Source organism: Procambarus clarkii, chromosome 67 (assembly GCF_040958095.1).
Source record: "Procambarus clarkii isolate CNS0578487 chromosome 67, FALCON_Pclarkii_2.0, whole genome shotgun sequence".
Classification (NCBI taxonomy): Eukaryota; Metazoa; Arthropoda; class Malacostraca; order Decapoda; family Cambaridae; genus Procambarus; species Procambarus clarkii.
The window spans coordinates 32,231,425-32,252,671 of record NC_091216.1 but is presented as its reverse complement, the minus strand read 5'-3'; the positions used below and the strand labels follow the sequence as shown (position 1 = coordinate 32,252,671).

Sequence of the window (21,247 nt, the reverse complement as noted above, 5' to 3'; positions counted from 1 at the left end):
GTGCTTGCGGGGGTTGAGCTCTGGCTCTTTGGTCCCGCCTCTCAACCGTCAATCAACAACAGTGTGTGTGTGTGTGTGTGTGTGTGTGTGTGTGTGTGTGTGTGTGTGTGTGTGTGTGTGTGTGTGTGTGTGTAATCCCCATAGATGATTCTGACAACTCTTCATTAGAGAATACCTAAATGCAGGGGTTTCATTTCCCTGTGATGCATTCGTAATGAAAATTAAAATTATTATGTACTTAAAAAAAGAAAAAAGAAAAAGGTCTCATATGAACTGAGCTCCCAATGGCTTTCTATGTTATGTATAATTTTTTAAATATATATATTTTTTAAATCTCATGCGTTCATAGGCAAAGGGGAATACATTATAAGTCAGGGAATATATTATGCATGTGGTTTGGTATATAGATGTGATTAGGTGTTTTATATGCAAATATTAAGTTTCCTCAATTAGTTTAATTCTCGGTTTTAATATATATATATATATATATATATATATATATATATATATATATTAAGACTAATAATTATGAGTATATTGAGGGAGTACCCAAAGCATAGGTTTGAATCCTACTGATTTTCTCACTGATATATGACGTTAATATGATATATATATCGTGATATATCACGAACACGAGTATATTTTGTAATGTCTTAAGCCTCTATCTATCCATCTATTTCCACCTCTTCCCCCTACTCCCCCCTCCCATCAGTCTACCTCTATCCTGTACCTCTTCTCTCCATCCTCTCTATCCCCTCCCCCACCCCACCCCCCCCTTCATCCCCCCCCCCTCCCCCCCTCGTACCACACTGAGGCGTTTCGCTAGTCATAAAAAATATAAAATTTTGTTAAACACTGTTTTGTGGTAATTCAATTGTGTTTATATTAGTTTCCGACCCGGCAAGAGCAAGTTGTATTGACTAGCGTATTCCTGGCTTGTGATTGGCCGGTGCGAGGTCCTCTCATGGCACTGGCACTGGCGCTCTCGGCAATTTAATATTTATCATAATACGTTGCAGTAAACACCGACCGGGGGGTGGGGGGGGGGGGGGGGGAAATGAGGCACTCTCATTAATGCATTAAAAAACTGGCTTGAGCTAGTTTTTTTTTTCACCCTTTTAGGCACGTTCTCATGCTTCCTCACGCTTATTTCTCTCTCTCTGTCTCTCTCACACTTTTTTCTCATGCACTCATGCACACTTACACTCATACTGTTTTATGTTTCCTTATGTTTTGACTCATATTCCCTGGCGGTCTTATTCTTCTTCTACACGTTTTGGACATCTTCGTGGTTTTGAGAGTTTTCACTCACATGCTCTCTAGAGCTCTCTCCCGAGCTCTCACACACTCATACACTCTTTCAAGCTCTCACACACACTCACGCACTCTCTCCAGCTCTCACACACTCACACACTCTCTCTCCCAAGCTCTCACACACTCACACACTCTCTAAAGCTCTCACACACACTCACACACTCTCTCCAGCTCTCACACACTCACGCACTCTCTCTCAAGCCCTCACACACTCTTTCTCAAACTCTCACACACACTCACACACTCTCTCTCAAGCTCTCACACACTCACGCACTCTCTTCCAAGCTTTCACACACTCACGCACTCTCTAAAGCTCTCACACACACTCACACACTCTCTCTCAAGCTCTCACACACACTCACACACTCTGAAGCTCTCACACACTCTCAAGCTCTCACACACTCACGCACTCTCTCCCAAGCTCTCACAAACACTAACACACTCTCTCAAATTCTCACACACACTCAAGCACTCTCTCCCAAGCTCTCACACACTCACACACTCTCTCCCAAGCTCTCTCACACACTCACACACTCTCTCCCAAGCTCTCACACACTCACACACTCTCTCCCAAACTCTCTCACACACTCACACACTCTCTCCCAAGCTCTCACACACACTCACACACTCTCTCTCAAACTCTCACATACTCACATGATTTCCCCGAACACTTAACTCATTGCGTCTTGAGGCACTTAGCTCTTAAATATCACGCGCCCTCATAAATTAGCCATTACTCATCAATGAGTTTGTTACTACTCAGGACGAGCCTTGTGATAACAGGTGTAATAAAGTGATGAGTTTCTTGGCAGGTGTTTGTGTATGATTAATGAGGCTGTTGGTGAATGCACGTGTTCGGTTGAGAGAAAAATATTATCAATAAGGCAAATCAATAAAAAGAAGAAGAAGGGAGAGGAAGAAATACAGAGTTTAAAAGAAACAATAATAAAGAAAAAGATGCAATAAAGCTAAGAACGAATACATGACTACGAGAAGAAACCGATAAGAAACTATGAAAATTTATATTTCTTCTAAGGCAAAGATAACTAAAAACTCGTAGATAGTCTGGTCGACGACCGGGCCGCGGGGACGCTAAGCCCCGGAAGCACCTCAAGGTAAACACCTCAAGGTAGTCGTATAAGAAAAAATTACCATGAACGACCAAATGGTTGCGAAAAAGAGGATTTTACATAAAATTAAAATTAAAATACAGGATTTTACAACGATATTTGCAAGGAATTCATTTGCCAATTACCATGGAGTGTTCACAACTGAGCCTGAGCAACTAGCTCCCAATGCTATCTTGAGGTTATCTTGAGATGATTTCGGGGCTTTAGTGTCCCCGCGGCCCGGTCCTCGACCAGGCCTATACCCCCAGGAAGCAGCCCGTGACAGTTGACTAACACCCAGGTACCTATTTTACTGCTAGGTAACAGGGGCATAGGGTGAAGGAAACTCTGCCCATTGCTTCTCGCCGGCGCCTGGGATCGAACCCAGGACCACAGGATCACAAGTCCAGCGTGCTGTCCGCTCGGCCGACCGGCTCCCCATGGTAAATAAACAAATATTAACATATCTTTAGGGAAGGAAAATCGTGCAAGTCAAGCCTCCAGGAGTTCTATGATAAACTAAGGAAAATGAGGCAGGACAGAGCAGGTTGGGCAGATGGCATATTCCAGGACTGCCAAAGAGCCATTGATACAGTACCTTACAGGAGACTACTTCAGAAGCTGAAGAGATAGGCGGGAGAAAGCGAAAAACCCCTAATAAACATGGGTAAAGAATGACCTAATGGACAATTAGTAAAGAATCAACTAATAGACAGAAGAGTATCTCAGTCATCGGTGCTGGTACCAGTATTATTTCTCATTTATGTAAAATGAGTTGGGCCCGACTGTACACCAAGTGGTTGGGCACTATTCCTTTCCCCACGTCCTATCCCAGATCCTTATCCTGATCCCTTTCCAGTGCTAAATAGTCGTAATGGCTTGACGGTTTTCCCCCCCTGCAGGAGTTGATTCTTGCATGTCGATGTTAGCAGAAGATGAGCCACACTAATGAGGAAAAATTGTCAGAGAGGAGAATGTAGGAGGTAACAGCGCCCATGCACCGAACTAGCGAGCATCAGAAATATTACAGGAACAACCGTGGACATCTTCAAGAGGAAACTAGAGTGTTTCCTTCAAGGAGTGCCGGACCAACCGGTCTGTGGTGGGTATGTGGGCCTGCGGGGGTCCGCTCCAAGCATCAGCCTAGTGGAGACAAACTCTCACAAGTCAAATGAACAAATCCACAAGGGCCGTGACGAGGATTCGAACCTGCGTCCGGGAGCATCCCAGACACTGCCTTAATCGACTGAGCTACGACAGGGTAATCCCTTGTGGATTTGTTCACTTGATGCATCACGTTAGTGTGATCTCTGTGTGTGTCTCACAAGTCAAATCTGGCCTCGAGCCGGGCTTGGGGAGTAGAAGAATTCCCAGATCCCCATCAACCAGGTATCAACCAGGTAACCTAACCTTCCCCATCCACCCCTTCACTATCCTACACCACACCCACACCCCCACAACCCCATCAACCAGGTATCAACCAGGTAACCTAACCTTCCCCATCCACCCCTTCACTATCCTACACCACACCCACACCCCCACAACTCACACCTAAACTATTAAATGCCTCCACGAGCACCCCACCGCACCATACATCACCCAGGCCCCTCCAACTATATCATCCAAAACACCCTTACAACCACGCACCATCACACCTAAACATCCAATTTGCATGTTTACAGGAGCATATCAACATTCACTCTCACAGTGAATTCCATCCTCTGTTGCTACGGCTGCCCCCCACAGTTGAGAGGCGGGACCAAAGAGCCAAAGCTCAACACCCTCCCGCCATTAAAAAGCACATTTAGATAAGTACACTGAGACATGACAAAGCACATACAAGCCTGAACAAATCCACAAGAGCCGTGACGAGGATTCGAACCTGCGTCCGAGAGCATCCCATACGCTGCCTTAATCACATACAAGCCTGCACAAACAGCCTGGTACATATGGTTGTTAGGCAAGAGTGAGTGACAAAGTGAATAACCATGAACCACACCCACCATTCACAGCTTCATGAGCCATTAGGAGCAGTATGTATGTGTGTATGAGAGTATACAGGTGTATATAGGGGCTCTAAGGTACACTAGCAATGAGGTGGGGCTCAGGAGCTAACTCCCGCTTCTCGTTAAGCACAATTTGCTAAACACAATTGTTAGACAAACGACCACAAACACACAAACATGCTAGTTTGTGTGTGTGTGTGTGTGTGTGTGTGTGTGTGTGTGTGTGTACTCGCCTAGTTATACTCACCTAGTTGAGCTTGCGGGGGTTGAGCTCTGGCTCCTTGGTCCCGCCTCTCAACTGTCAATCAACTGGTGAACAGATTGTTCCAGTCATATTTTAACTCACTAGACGCGTTTGTTTCAGATCTTGATTTATGTTAAATATACCGTATATCTTCTGATCATATGTAGGATGTTTTCAGATCCCTGTGAACATTGTAGGATGTTCTCAGATCTCTGTGAACATTGTAGGATGTTCTCAGATCCCTGTGAACATTGTAGGATGTTCTTAGATCCCTGTGAACATTGTAGGATGTTTTCAGATCCCTGTGAACATTGTAGGATGTTCTCAGATCTCTGTGAACATTGTAGGATGTTCTCAGATCTCTGTAAACATTGTAGGATGTTCTTAGATCCCTGTGAACATTGTAGGATGTTTTCAGATCCCTGTGAACATTGTAGGATGTTCTCAGATCTCTGTGAACATCGGAGGATGTTCTTAGATCCCTGTGAACATTGTAGGATGTTCTCAGATCCCTGTGAACATCGGAGGATGTTCTTAGATCCCTGTGAACATTGTAGGATGTTCTCAGATCTCTGTGAACATTATAGGATGTTCTCAGATCCTTGTGAACATTATAGGATGATGTTCTTATATCCATTAGACGGTTAATTTGGTCATCCTGATACCTGGATCAGAGAACATATATTTAACAGCGTCTCGCCTTGTTTAGTTGTGAAGTATAACAATAAAATGAAAAAACCTTTGGCAGCTAAATTGTGTTTCCTCCTAAAACACAATTTAGCTGCCAACGTTCAAGACATATTTTAGGTCACCAGCAGGCCTGGTCGAGGACCGGGCCACGGGTTCATTGTGCCCCGAAACCTTTACATTCATTGCATCCTGCTGTCTGACCTGATGATGTCCATGTGAAGAAATAGTTCACAATCCGACTAATGATCTTGTATCCTAATCACCATTCTATCGCTTGCCTGAAACAGCAATATGTAGAAAAAATACACAATTACGAACAAACGATGTATCTCTTGATACAGCAGATGTATGTATGATACAATAAGAGAAGTAAATAAAAAGGGATACTTGGCACTGTTAAGGAATCACAGTTATAAAGAGATGGTTTATAGTAGAGCAATTGAAAAGCTCTACTATATAATAAAGCTTTTCAATTGTAGTAGAATAGTTATCTTGAGGTTATCTTGAGATGATTTTGGGGCTTTAGTGTCCCCGCGGCCCGGTCCTCGACCAGGCCTCCACCCCCAGGAAGCAGCCCGTGACAGCTGACTAACTCCCAGGTACCTATTTACTACTGGTAACATTTACTACTAGTAAATGAATTCTGATGAAAGGTAGACCTGTAAATAATGCTGAAGTGAATATCTGTTTTTAATTTCCTTCAGTTATGTACTATGTATAATGAATTTATATGATAAAAAGTTTGATTGTCAAGCAATATGGTTCTGTCTCTGTATAAGCCTCGCAATTTCACTTTTAAGATCTATGTTGCATAGAGCATTATTTATGTAAAAATGAATATTAAAAGGTAATCAATTCATTTAATATCTACTGCTGTCATAATTACTACTATTCTTGCTATTACTAACTCTTAACTACCCCTTCTACCCCCTATTATAACTACCACCATCGTTACTACTACTATTATTGGTACTACAGTAGAGCTAACAAGTGCTTGTATCACTACTAGTTAATTCATAAGCTTCAGAACCAGTCTTGTGATAGGCCTATCTTAAAGATTTCTCAAGTTTTATTTTTTGTAATTCATAGCTGCGGGCACCAGCCATTTATACATTTATACACGGTCTAGAATCTCTCTTAGGCCTAATATGCACCTTCTTAGATCTATTTTAGTACATATATGTGCTAAACTAGGCTTACATATATGTGCTAAACTAGGCTTACATATATGTGCTAAACTAGGCTTACATATATATGCTAAACTAGGAATCGTTAGTGATAGCCAAGGACAGACTTCACATTATGTATTCTTCAAGGAGTTGTAATTAAGTGCAGGCAATTAGGGTCTTACGTTACTAATTTCATTACCTAACATTTTCTTGGGTTGAACTTGAGTAGCCATCTTTTAGACCATCACTGGAGTTTTCTCAAGACATTCTATGGCATTATACAGTCCATTCCCACGCAAATTCCTTTCAGTAATTTTGCATCCTTCACGATCATCAGCATGTAGAAGATTTTTTTGTTTTTCAGTCAATCTTTTAATTGTTAAGATAATTTAATATTGAAGTTCATTTCTTAGGTTATGAATGGAACAATGAACTCTCTTTGTGATTATCAAGGATTGTAAAGTAATCTTAATATGCTCAAAATCTATTTAAAATATATACATATACTATACTCTACTTAAGGACTAAATATTTGATAACCAACTTAATAATTAAAATAAATTTAATTAAAATAAAAGGGGCCTCGTAGCCTGGTGGATAGCGCGCAGGACTCGTAATTCTGTGGCGCGGGTTCGATTCCCGCACGAGGCAGAAACAAATGGGCAAAGTTTCTTTCACCCTGAATGCCCCTGTTACCTAGCAGTAAATAGGTACCTGTGAGTTAGTCAGCTGTCACGGGCTGCTTCCTGGGGGTGGAGGCCTGGTCTAGGACCGGGCCGCGGGGACACTAAAGCCCCGAAATCATCTCAAGATAACCTCAAGATAACCTCAAGAAATCACTCAAAGAACCGCATTGGGGCACAGCAATATGGATAGATAAACTATTTGATGTGACAACAAGAAACTTTTTAAACCAAAACATATCAGGGGAATCCACAAGAATGAGAGATAATGGCGAACCAGCGAGACTTGACCTGATATTCACTCTGAACACGACAGACATAAGAAAAGTCTATTTCGAATCCCCCAGTGGGAATGAGGATCACAGTATATTGACGTCTGAGAATCTGGTGGAAGTTCCACTTACAAAGACAAGGACCAGAGAAGAAAAGGCTACCATACCCTAAGTGAAATTTCGGGACAATAAAAACTACTAATAGAAATGACATGGGAACCAGAACTCAAGAAAAAAAAGGCTGTTCAAGACGTGACATGACACCCAGAAGTGTCAAGAAGCAGTAAAAAAGTTTGTTCTGGTCTGAAAGGAAAAAGAAGATGAAATGCAAAGGAGGAACCAATAGTTTAATCCGGGATGCAAGGAGGCATAGCAACTAAGTACAAGGGGAGATGGATAAACTACAGGAAAACAGAACACCAGAGATCAGAGGAAGATAGCAGAGCCAGAAACGAGTACCAAAGTGTAAGAAAACAAGGGGGAAGAAACTGTATGAAAACGAGATAATAAATAAAGTTAAAACCAAACCCAAACTGCTTCACATCCACGTCAGTAGGAAGACAACAGTTAAGGAACAGGAAATGAAACTGAGAAAAGAGGAGGACAGGTTCACTGAAAATGATAACGAGGGGTGTGAAGAGCTTAATAAAAAAAAGTGCTTGAACTGAGAGAGAGAGAGAGAGAGAGAGAGAGAGAGAGAGAGAGAGAGAGAGAGAGAGAGAGAGAGAGAGAGAGAGAGAGAGAGAGAGAGACGTTAAACCAGCATCAATGACGAATTTGAAATTACCAGTGATGAGGTAAGGAAGCATTTGCAGGAACTGGACGTGAACAAGGCAATTGGTATAGCCAGAACCTCATCGTGGATATTAAAAAAGGAGACAGAAGCATTGTGCTTGCCACTGTGTTGTGCACAATTGCTCACTGGAAACAGGAGAACTACCAGAAAGTTGGAAGACAGCTAATGTAGTTCCAATTTACAGACAGGATGCACAGAACTGAAGGCCAGCATCCCTAACATGCATACTAGGCAAGGTGATGGAGATGATTGAGAGAAAAACTAGTAGAACATCTGGAAAGAAGGAACTTTGTAACACACCATCAGCATTGCTTCAATGATGACTCTTACCTCACAGGTTTAATAGAATTCTATGACCAGGCGAAACAAAAAAATTCAGTATAATATAAATTTATATAAACTGCATGTTTAGGATTACAATTACCCCATAAGTGACTAGTTTATATATTGGAGAAGCAGGCAGGAATAACAGGGGATGTTTTCCAGTGGATAAGGGAGTACCTAAGCAACAGAAGACAGCGAGTTACTGTAAAGGGGTTCCACAGTTCACCGATCTATTCTATTTCTCATATACGTAAATGATCTCCCAGAGGGAATAGACTCATTCCTCTCAATGTTTCCTGATGACGCCAAGAAATAATGAGGAGGATTAAGACACAGGAAGACCGCAAGAGGCTACAAGATGACCTGGACAAACTAAAAGAAGGGTCTATCTAACAAATGGCTACTTGAGTTTAACTCAAGTAAATGTAAAGTAATGAAATTTAGTGTAGGGAGCAAGATTCTGATCACGAGGGAGCAAATGTGAGATGAAATCTTCCATGTAACGGAAAGATATAGAGTAGGAGCTTTCAAGCTTCTGCTTGATGTATTGATGTATTAATGCATCAATACATTAACATACCAATACACAAAACAGCAAAATATTAATACAATACATTAATACAGCAATGCAAAGTGTTTCGACGTGAGTTACTCATCTTGGCTATCTTGTAGATATATTTACTCGTCATAAATTTCTCAACAACTCATTTCAATGGGCTGATGCTGATGTTATTATTATTGACTGTTGATACACTGACTTGCAAGACGACTCTAATGCACAACATTTGTCAAATTCATTAATGCAACAGCACTCTACATTGCAAAATAAGCTAGACATTCTCCAGATATGCCTGAGGTCGACTAGGGAGGCCTGGTCGACGACCGGGCCGCGGGGACGCTAAGCCCCGGAACCACCTCAAGATAACCTCAAGGAGGTGTGGAATTTAAAGTGGATTATAAGTTATTTCCATGCATTTACGGCTTCCGTTAATAACAACGTTTTGGAGGAATTGATTGATCTTGATTGAAGGGATTCGATTGCTCATATTGATCTCTACGAGGATCTGGTTGAGGAAATTGATCACACATTTTTTTTTTCATTTTTCCAATAACATTTTTTTTAAAGGGAATCTAGTCTTTCGGGCAACTTTCTCGAGACATCTTAAAAGTAAGATATCGAACTGTGGAAGCCGTCCTCCTTCGACGAGCCTCATACATTAACTATTCTCCCCTCTTCCTCCCTCCTTCATAGGCTGGTTGATCAAAAGCAGCATCAGTTATTCTCATTCATTTACTGTACAGTAAAGTCTTTATAACAAATATTGTAAATCAAGTTATGATTTAACAGCTGCAAATATTTTATACCCACGTGTTAATATGGTATATAATACATACCATAATATATAATATACCAATATATATAATATACCATAATATATGATATACCACAATATGTGTATATAATATATCTAATTACCTAATTACATCATCAAGGTATCCTACCTTGAGCTACAAACACTGTATCTTGTGGTACCCATCCCCCTTATTTTAGTACTTATTCTCATGGTACTAAACTAGTACTCATAGTTTAATATTGAAACTATTATTAATTTGTTCCAATAGCTTCAAAAGGCCTTATTTTGCCTTCATATGCAAGGGATATTTATATTATTAATTCTCTTAAGTTCAGCACGATATTAAAATTCTGATTAACTGTAATTGAATTCCTGGTCTTTATATATAACTACAAGATGCCTGTATTCAATACATAATATACTGTATTAATATACATAATATACAGGATCTATCTCACTGTTACATGGCATGATCCTTGCTCTGCTCCCAGGGTACAAAACTACTGTATTAAAGGCATCGTTACAGTGATACAGACAGCACTGCAGTGATACATACAACACTACAGTGAAACAAACAGCACTACAGTCATTTGATATAGCACTACAGTGACACAGCATCATAGTAACTCAGCTGTGTAGTAATACATTATTAAATTAATACCACAATGTTGTATGCTAAATACAAAGTCACAAATTCAATACAATGATGTATTTAACGCCCTGTGAAGTGATACAGCAAATACATTAACTTGGCAAACTGGGAATGCATCAATTCATTAATATACCAATACACGACACAACAAATACATTAAAACAGCAAAGTATTAATGCAATACATTAATACAGCAATACATTAAGCGAAAGTACAAACATATGCAAGATTGCTTCCGTTCAGGAGAGTAGTGAGGTACACTAGAAAGAGAAGGATCTTGAGAGAAGTATATAAAAATAGACTCTGACCTGAGGAACACAATAGCATACACAATATACTCTCTACAGCATACACAAAGCTGCCTAATGTCAGAGTATACCTTAGGAACTTATAGAAACGAAGATACCTTAAAATAAAATAAAAAAATGCACAATGAATAAGGGGAAAAATAACCACATAGAAAGCCATATTATCACCTGTTCTACAATGTGTGTATAACTGAATTAAATATGATGACACCGGGGGTTAATATACCTGCAGGTATACTGTGATACTAGCAGGTATAAATACCTGCAGGTATACTCAGCACAGGTGTGTAGCAAGTGGGTTCCTTGGCTGCTATCAAACTGGTTGTCATTAAAAAAATTATTATTTTTAACCCACCCTAGGAAGCTGTTTGCCTGTCTTAGTCCCAAAATCTGCTCTTAAGGACACGTGATGGATTACTCTCATGGGGTGAGAGTAAAGGGTATTGTCCTGGGAGACAAGGAGAGGCAGGAGAATGGATGTTCTCAAGAGTTAACTGACTATACTGAAGAGAGAGAGAGAAGGGAGAGAGAGAGAGAGAGAGAGAGAGAGAGAGAGAAGGGAGAGAGAGAGAGAGGGAGAGAGAGAGAATGATTTAAGTGGAGGAGGAAGATTGCCTTGATTATTCTCGACTTCCAGAGGGAAATTTCCGACAGCATCAGCATGCATTTGAGACACAAGGATCAGAAATGGATTTCTCAGGTTCGTAGACTTTCGTTTAGTTAACATGACGATCGCAAGGGGTGAGGTGTTACAGCATGTCGTGTTCACACGAATACACACTAATTCATACACACGAAAGATACGTAGAAAACATTGCACAACGCTGCAAGAGGATCTAGTCACGCTTCAGAGAGGGTCTGAAGAATAGCTACTGTGCCTCAACGTTCCCAAATACAGAAAAAAATGCTAATAGGAAAAGATTTGAAACTACTCCAAGAGAAGTAATCATGGGAAAGCAACTTTCTCAATATGAGAAAGATAGAGATCTTAGGAAGCAACTTAAAACCTAGGACTGAACGCTCCTAGTAAGGCAGGGGCAATAATGAGGAGAAAATGCTAAGCCAGTAAGTCTATATGAGAAAGGGGTGTGAAGGAACGGTTGCCCAGCCACTTAATGGGCCATCGAGGATCGAACAAAGGCTCTGTAAGAAGCAAAGTATCATACTACGTGTGTCAAATGCATATGACAGGCAATTTTCCAGATAGACTTCAGGAACTTTACTACCATAAAAACTTCAAAATTCAATATGCAATCTTCATGTTTAACCGTCTTGGAGCATTCAGTCCCTGCGGGCCCACCAAAAATAAAATGAAAAACTAAATAGCAAAAAATTATTCAGAGATATGTATCACGAACTGAGGAAAAGGAGAACAAGATATACACGACACAGCACACAAAAGTCTTAAGAACAAAAAAGACTGAAACGACACAATGCCCAGAAAGAGAAACAATAGAACGAACTTGAATGAAAACTAGAAACACACAAAAAGCCTTAGAGATATCACGAATGATTTTATCCCCACAAGATCGGAATATTCACGAAACGTGTTGCAGATAAAGCTATTTGAAGCAGAATCATTACAAAGTTTCAAAAGTAAATATAAGAAATAGGAGAAAAGCGAGTGATTACATGATAAACACCACTTGCATGATGCATTCTCATTCTCATGCAAGCAAATCTAGGTTCTTAGTATATGTAGATTAGCACACAAATGTGCACATATTCAAGAATATCAAGAATATTGTAATATCTTTACGAATTACAGTGATGGGAAGAATGTCTTTTTTGAACAGCTGAATAACTAAAGTGGTTACAGCACCTGATTTTGACCAAATATAGAAAGCTAAAATATATCTTTTTCGTCAGATAACCCAACCCACACATCTGAAAATAAAATCATTAACGACGTTTCGGTCCGTTCTGGACCGTCCAGGCCCCTGATTGTGGTCCAAGATGGACCGAAACTTCATGCAGACGAGGAGTCACAATAACGTGGCTGAAATATGTTGACCAAACCACACACTAGAAAGTGAAGGGACGACGACGACGTTTCGGTCCGTCCTGGACCATTCTCAAGTCACAATCGACCGAAACTTCATGTTTTTTTTCAGCATGAATAAGAAACTTCAAGTTTTTCATGTTTTTTGTGGTTTGCGTGTCGTATTATCAACCATATTATTATGATTAATTGTGTATTATTTCCGTCTGTATACCATACACCCTCTGTATACCATACACACAGACAAACCAACCCAGCCTTAATATTCCCCCTCCCCCCCCCGAGTCCTGTATACCAGAAGTATAAACAAAAGCAAAAATAAATAAAATAAACAGTGAAAACTGAAAAAAAAAGGATTTTGACAAGTTAGTAGAAGCGCTGAAGGTGTTCCACTAACCACCTCAACAAAAAAGTTAACAGTTATTTGTTAAAAATCACCGTACCGTGAACCAGTTACTAGGTGACAAGGAATATAGACTTGCAAAAAAACAAAAATATAAAATACGAATAGTTGGCTAACAGAGAGGGAGAGTGTGAGAGAGAGAGAGAGAGAGAGAGAGAGAGAGAGAGAGAGAGAGAGAGAGAGAGAGAGAGAGAGAGAGAGAGAGAGAGAGAGAAAGAGAGAGAGAGAGAGAGAGAGAGAGAGAGAGAGAGAGAGAGAGAGAGAGAGAGAGAGAGAGAGAGAGAGAGAGAGAGAGAGAGAGAAGAGAGAGAGAGAGAGAGAGAGAGAGAGAGAGAGAGAGAGAGAGAGAGAGAGAGAGAGAGAGAGAGAGAGAGAGAGAGAGAGAGAGAAGAGAGAGAGAGAGAGAGAGAGAGAGAGAGAGAGAGAGAGAGAGAGAGAGAGAGAGAGAGAGAGAGAGAGAGAGAGAGAGAGAAAGAGAGAGAGAGAGAGAGAGAGAGAGAGAGAGAGAGAGAGAGAGAGAGAGAGAGAGAGAGAGAGAGAGAGAGAGAGAGAGAGAGAGAGAGAGAATAAATAAAAAAATACATAGTATGCACGAAGGTAAGTGAAAATGAAGTTGATATCAGAGGGATAGCGGCACCAGTTGCATGGAGGCAAAGTGGCAAAAAAAAAAAAAAAATCTCCCTATTGCAAAGGTCAAGAAGATTGCGAGAGTGAGGGGACAGAGGAGGTCAAAACCCAGGTCATGCAACACCGTTTGCAGTCTCTGTTGCCCTGTTAATGACGTATCTGTTAGAGGAGAAGACTTACACAAACACACACACTACAGGCTGTTTCTTTCTACTGTCCTCCTCTACCTTCTTCTCCTCTACCTTCTTCTCCTCCTCCTCTTCTGGCATGATAGTGAGGATTCCAATCCCCTTCTGTGACCCCTGAGTCAGTTGTCTGCTGTCTCCTCTGTGCTGTGTACGGATTCTCTGCAGCAGAGATGCAACTGTGCAATAGAATAGCAATTGACTAGAAGATTGTTAGTAGATTAATTAATAGTAGTAGATTAATAGTATATATTGCATGCTCTACTACTTCACCACACCACCACACACTCCCCCCACACCACAACAAAATGGTGTGTATTGGTATGTATGGGTGTATAGAGGTATATATACTCCATTTTACCTCTGTGTAGAGGGAAAGTGTATAGTGTAGTGGTGTGTATGGATGTGTAGTGGTGTTTCGGTGATGTGTAAAGATATATGGGTGTTTTGTGTCGTGTATGAGAGTGTGTGTGTATGTTGGGTAACTAGCAATCTGTATGTTGTGTTTTCCTGTATGTTATACAGGTGTATGTTTGAGTGTAACGTGTATTGTACAATATGAGTGTGTATAGGGATGTGTATGCGAGTGCACAGTAGTATGTATGAGTATGTAAAGGTTGTGTATTCATGAGTTGTGTATGCATGAGGGCGTAAGAGTGTTGAGTGGCATGTATAAGTGTATGGAGAGTATACTGGTGGATTATAATGATGTGAAGGGGGGGGGAGGGGAAGGGAGTGCAAAATACATGTGTAGTTCAAAGTGTAGGTGTATACTCTACACATATTATACTGGTATTCGTATATACGTATACGTATATACGAATTCATGCCTTCTCTATTCAGTACTACTTCAGGAGTTTCTCCAAGTGTTAAAGATAATTTTTGTCATGTCAATTAAAGTTTCTTCTACAGTAATTTCTAGTTTCTTATCATCTATTGATATTCGGCACCAGTATTGACTCCCGAATTAAATCTGCAGTTATTATTATATATGCAGACAAGGAGTCACAATAACGTGGCTGAAATATGTTGACCAGACCACACACTAGAAAGTGAAGGGACGACGACGTTTCGGTCCGTCCTGGACCATTCTCAAGTCGATTGTGACTTGATTGTGATTTACAATTGACTTGAGAATAGTCCAGGACGGACCGAAACGTCGTCGTCCCTTCACCTTCTAGTGTGTGTGGTCTGGTCAACATTCTTCAGCCACGTTATTGTCACTTTGGAAACAGTTGAAAGAAGGACCATTATAAGGTCCCCGGACCATCTTCACACCACTTGACCGTGATCCTGGATGGTCTGAAACGCTGTCAATTCTCTGATTTTTTCAGGTTTGAGGGTTGTGTGTATAATTATGTAGCTTTATCTAAGGTCTTCAATGTCTTTTCGAAAGCCCACTTGATGGCATAAGCAATGGAGGTAATCGGAGCATCTTCTGTTATTTTTTATATTGAATTGCAGACCTGTTGCAGAATGTCCTACCGTTTAGAACCGAGTACTAAGAATTCGGTTCTTAGTACTCGGTTCGTATACTAAGAACTCGAACTTTTAGAACTACTGAACTGATTTGCATAGTTTAGTATCTATTTGAAAGTATAAAATTGTCCACTTTATGGTGAATTAATATGATTATTAATATTTTTTTAATATTATTAAATTATTTTATTATTTTATTATTATTATTATTATTATTATTATTATTATTATTATTATTATTATTATTAGTTTACATATCTCTTGTTCATGAAGCTTGAACTGCATTTAATCTTTCAAGCTGTGTGTAGCAGCTCGGTCATTCTAAAAGCTGAAATTTCCTAGACGATAGATATCGTTGCAGAGGCTATAAGATTTGTCTATCAACCAGTCGTCCAAATAAGCCCCAGTATTTGCGTATTTTTAATACGCAATACGGATATCGAAATTGCTCATGTCGTAGATTATTCTTGAAAAAAGTATGCATGCTGTAGAGAGGTAGGTGATATATATATATATATATATATATATATATATATATATATATATATATATATATATATATATATATATATATATATATATATATATATATATATATATATATATATATATATATATATATATATATATATATATGTCGTACCTAGTAGCCAGAACGCACTTCTCAGCCTACTATGCAATGCCCAATTTGCCTAATAAGCGAAGATTTCATGAATTAATTGCTTTTCGACTACCTAACCTACCTAACCTAACCTAACCTAACTTTTTTGGCTACCTAACCTAGCCTAACCTATAAAGATAGGTTAGGTTAGGTTAGGTTGGGTTGGTTAGGTTCGGTCATATATCTACGTTAATTTTAACTCCAATAAAAAAAATGACCTCATACATAATGAAATGGGTAGCTTTATCATTTCACAAGAAAAAAAATAGAGAAAATATATTAATTCAGGAAAACTTGGCTTATTAGGCAAATCGGGCCTTGCATAGTAGGCTGAAAAGTGCGTTCTGGCTACTAGGTACGACATATATATATATATATATATACTGAACTACCATATAATACTGAAAATATTAAATAATGTAAAACAAGTACAATTTTTTGCAACCACTTCAACAATCAATCTGTGAGTTCTCTTTTTTTTTCCTCTGCATAGCTGCTTCGTCAAAGCAAACAGGTAAAAATAATTTTTTTTTATACATGGCAAAAAAAAACGTAATATGATGCCTTTTTACGTTCAAAAACTTAATATCACCAGAGCCATTGTTTTCGTGATATGTAGGAATGAATGTAATTTGAACCACACATAGGAGTAAATAGTTTCTTTTCCATCGTTTTCCCTGTTGCTCTTGTTTCTGTGTTCTAAGTTTTATTTGTTATATTTGTTTTTTTGTTAACTTAAGAATATATATATATATATATATATATATATATATATATATATATATATATATATATATATATATATATATATATATATATATATATATATGTGTGTGTGTTTACTGTTACTGTCATACCAGGGTAGACTTTTATAGTAGATGCCAAGAAAAGAGTAGACATCACATATAGATGCTAGAGGAGAGTAGACTTTTAAAATAGAAGCCGAGAAGAGTACTAGTAGACTTAGGTATACACACTCGAACAGAGTAGACTTTTATGGTAGACGCCTAGAGGAAGGTAGACTTTGACAGTAGTTGTCGAGAAGACAGTAGACTTTGATAGTAGATGCCTAAAGGAAGGTAGACTTTAACAGTACTACTATAAGAGAGTAGACCCGAATATTAAATGCCTAGATGAGAGTAGAATTCAATAGTAGAAGTTAATAAATGAGTAGACTACATTGGTAGATGCCTAGAGTAGAGAACCTCTAAAATAGTAGATGACATTTTAGCTATTAGATCTTTATCAAATCTTTTTTCAAATCAAATCAATTTTATCAAATCAAATTTACAATACACAGTATTAGCCCCCCAATTTTTTTTTTATATAATCACAATCTCTAAGAATCTGTGTAAGATTTGATGAAATGTTAACAGATTAAACAAACGTTCAAACTATTTGTTAAAAAACGTTTGTTTAAACGTTTGTGTTAAATATTATCATTATATCTTATTTATCATTCCAGAGGTGTGAAGACTATTATAAGCGTCTAAAGAATCTTCAGATTATTTAATTAGTATATTTAGTCAATAGCAATTTGTCTAGATTTTGTATCGCAAGATAATTATCAACTGTAGCTACTTCTAATTAATCAATATATATTTTTTGTATGGAAACTTAATTATCATCTTCAAACTCTGAAAGTTTACTGTGGTTTCTAACTCAAACTATCTCCTATAATATCTGCCAGTCTTCGTTTTCTCATTTGTGTCATCGTGATGGATAGCTAATTCTATCCATGAAAATAACATTATAGCTATCCCGCCCCCCTCAAAAAGAAACAGATCAGCAATTGTCAATAGCTCTTCCAGTTACATCACAACTTCTGTGTACAGAACCATCCCCACACCAGGACTGGTTGACTCTGTACCCAGTGATAAAGAAGCTATATGTCTGATAAGGTCAGTTGATTTCCCATTTAAACTTTGAGTCATTGACCAAATGGTTTCAAGAATTTGCAAGTTGTGTTCCATCTCTTCACTTAAGTTTTTAAATGTTCACATGTTTTAAACTCGTATATGTGCGTGTTTCTCCTCCAGCGTTAAGTTTTTTTTAAATGAGGAAGGAAGCAGAATGTGTATTTAAACAACTAATTTAGGAACGAGATCGAAAATAAGTTAATTATTATGGTGAACATAAATGTTTACCAAATCAAACCTACAGCATAACATGAATTAGGTGAGAAAGAGATATTAATTAAGATATAAATATTCTTAATAAAATAGAGATGAAAAACCTCAGGAAACCTTACACATCAAGAACAGGTTAAGTTGCATATATACCTAAAGAAGTTGCAAACATTCTTTGTAAACCACTTATTCTTTTGCATGTTTTTTTTTAATGAAACTATACATGCAAATTCTGCATGTGTGTTAAAGAAGCAGTAGACATTCTGTGTAAACTAATTTATTGCATGAAATCTGAAAGAAAAACTGCTGACATTCTATGTAAACCACTCACTCACTCACTCTATTGCCTACATACTTAAACAGCAGACAATCTTTGTAAACCATTCACTCTACAATACAGTGTCACTCTACACACATGAACGCTGACACTCCACTGAAAACTAACACGTTTAATACCAGTATTTAGAGAAGTGTACAAACAACACTCACAACTCCACACCTGTAATACACCTGTAGCACACCTGTAGCACTACACTTTTCCCTGCCAGAAACTAGACAAAAATAATACAATTTTTTTTATTCACTTGGAGTGAATAAGCTTTTAAACAACACACAAAAAAAACTAAACATAATTTAGTGCTGAAATTCAAAATTTCATAAATTTGATGAATTATTCGCCAAAGTGAATACAAAATATTGCAAACTGAGCAGAAAGAATTTGAAGTAATCTAGGACGGTGTATTTCGGAGTACCTAGAGTACAGGATCGAATCCTCTTGAGGGCTCAAACTGACTTTCACACTGAATCCTTAAATTACTGCGTTTTAAATGATCCATAGAGAAGACTGTACTCACCTAATTGTGCTTGCGGGGGTTGAGCTCTGGCTCTTTGGTCTGTGTGTGTGTGTGTGTGTGTATGTTGTCCGTGTATTAGTGGACTACGAAATCAATACAGTTCCTCACACAAGATTTTTTTGTTGCATAATAGATATCACAATAGATAACCGAACTACACGACCGAAGATGGAGAAAAGACGACGTTTCGGTCCGTTTTGGACCATTATCAAGCCGTATAATGGTCCTTGATATAATGGTCGATAACTGACCGAAACGTCGTCGTCTCCTCATCTTCAAGTCTGTGGTTCGGTCATTATATCTTCAGCCCTGTTGTCATCGTCTGCATAATAGATAATAGGATAATAGGATATGTATTAAATAGGATAACCAATCCATTACGACTATGTAGTCCTCGGAATGGATATGAAGATAGGGAACTAGGATAGGACTGAGAAAAGGAATAGTGCCCAATCACTTGGACGGTTGAAGGTTGGTTGAACAAGCGACGTCCCACAGAGATCAGTTATTAATTACTGGTTACCGAGATTAGTCTCAAAATGATTTTAACAGCACGGTTAGACAAAGAGTGTCTTGTTCCCCTCCTCAAACTATGGTTAGATGTTTGAACGCATTGGCCGTAATAGAATCATCTTTGTACAGGCGACGAGTCACAATAACGTGGCTGAAGTATGTCGACCAGACCACACACAAGAAGTTGAAGGGACGACGACGTTTCGGTCCGTCCTGGACCCTTCTCAAATCGACTTGAGAATGGTCCAGGACTGGACCGAAACGTCGTCGCCCCTTCACCTCCTAGTGTTTGGTCTGGTCAAGAATCATCTTTTTCTAGAAGGAAAACTATTAACTAGCTTTTTTTGGGTGTAAGTCCAACATTTGGACTTTTGCCTGGTCTTGGTTAGCAACACTGTTTTGCTATTCTTTGCGTATATGGAAACATCACCCCCAATCAGTTCTCATTGATCACGCTTCAGCCAATTACCCAGCAAACAGGGACATCATATTAGAACAGCTTGCTGAGCGACGTATGAAAGGTGATTTATTAAAATTAATTAGGGGTGGGGGTTATTTGACTAATCAAACAACACATGCATTGTTAAAATGGTGTTAGAAACACAAAAAAAAGGGACCGAGGCGTTCTCTTCCTTTGAATGCATTCAATGTGCATAAAACTGATTAACAGATCTCAGTATCATTGATAAAAGCGACCATTTCCTACCTGGCAATGTTTGTTTACAAGATGATATCTAGCCAAGAGTACCAAGGATCTTACAAGAGGTCTGTGGAATGTGGACCTAATGTCTCTGGACAACAGGTCTCTGGACAATAGGTCTTTGGACAATATGACAGATAACTCAAGCTCTCTTTCCGTGTGTGTGTGTGTGTTATACCACAATTCCCATGTCATATATACGAAATGGTTGAAGAGAACGACCAGGAGAAAGCAGCAACGAGTCACGACGACAATATAGCACTGGGAAAGGATCAGGATAAGGATTAGGGATGGGGGGAAAACGATTGGGGGTCATATAGACGAGCGGACATCAAACAACATAAAAGAACATAAGCATAACGTTAACTGCTGAAGGCCTACTAGCCCATACGAGGCAGCTCCTATTTATAACCACCCCCCAATTATAAGAATAAGATCCTATTAAGAATAGGTGCATCTATTAAGAACTCAATGTACCTATATTTTCTCAAGAGGAGGTTCAAGAACAGATATAATATTAGGTCTCCACGTTATTGTCAATCATGGTATTGATCTGAGATTTCTTAGGATGATCCACGTTCCATTTATCGGCTCTGTGATTAATTATAAAGCCATTTATCGGCTCTGTGATTAATTATAATGACATTTATCGGCTCTGTGATTAATTGTAATGCCATTTATCGGCTCTGTGATTAATTATAATGTCATTTATCGGCTCTGTGATTAATTATAATGACATTTATTGGCTCTGTGATTAATTATAATGCCTCCG

General features: G+C 38.8%; 1 protein-coding gene across 1 annotated transcript in view; it reads right to left on the bottom strand.

The window, feature by feature from the left end:
• Window positions 1-4,830: 4,830 nt before the first annotated feature.
• Window positions 4,831-21,247, bottom strand: part of LOC138355429 (uncharacterized) — a 63,221-nt gene continuing 46,804 nt past the window's right edge. Inside the window, exons 2-3 of the mRNA XM_069310321.1 lie at window positions 14,135-14,318; window positions 4,831-5,338 (exon numbers count right to left, since the gene is read on the bottom strand). Of these exons, the coding sequence (XP_069166422.1) occupies window positions 4,831-5,338; window positions 14,135-14,318 (692 nt within the window). The remainder of the gene's footprint in view (window positions 5,339-14,134; window positions 14,319-21,247) is intronic.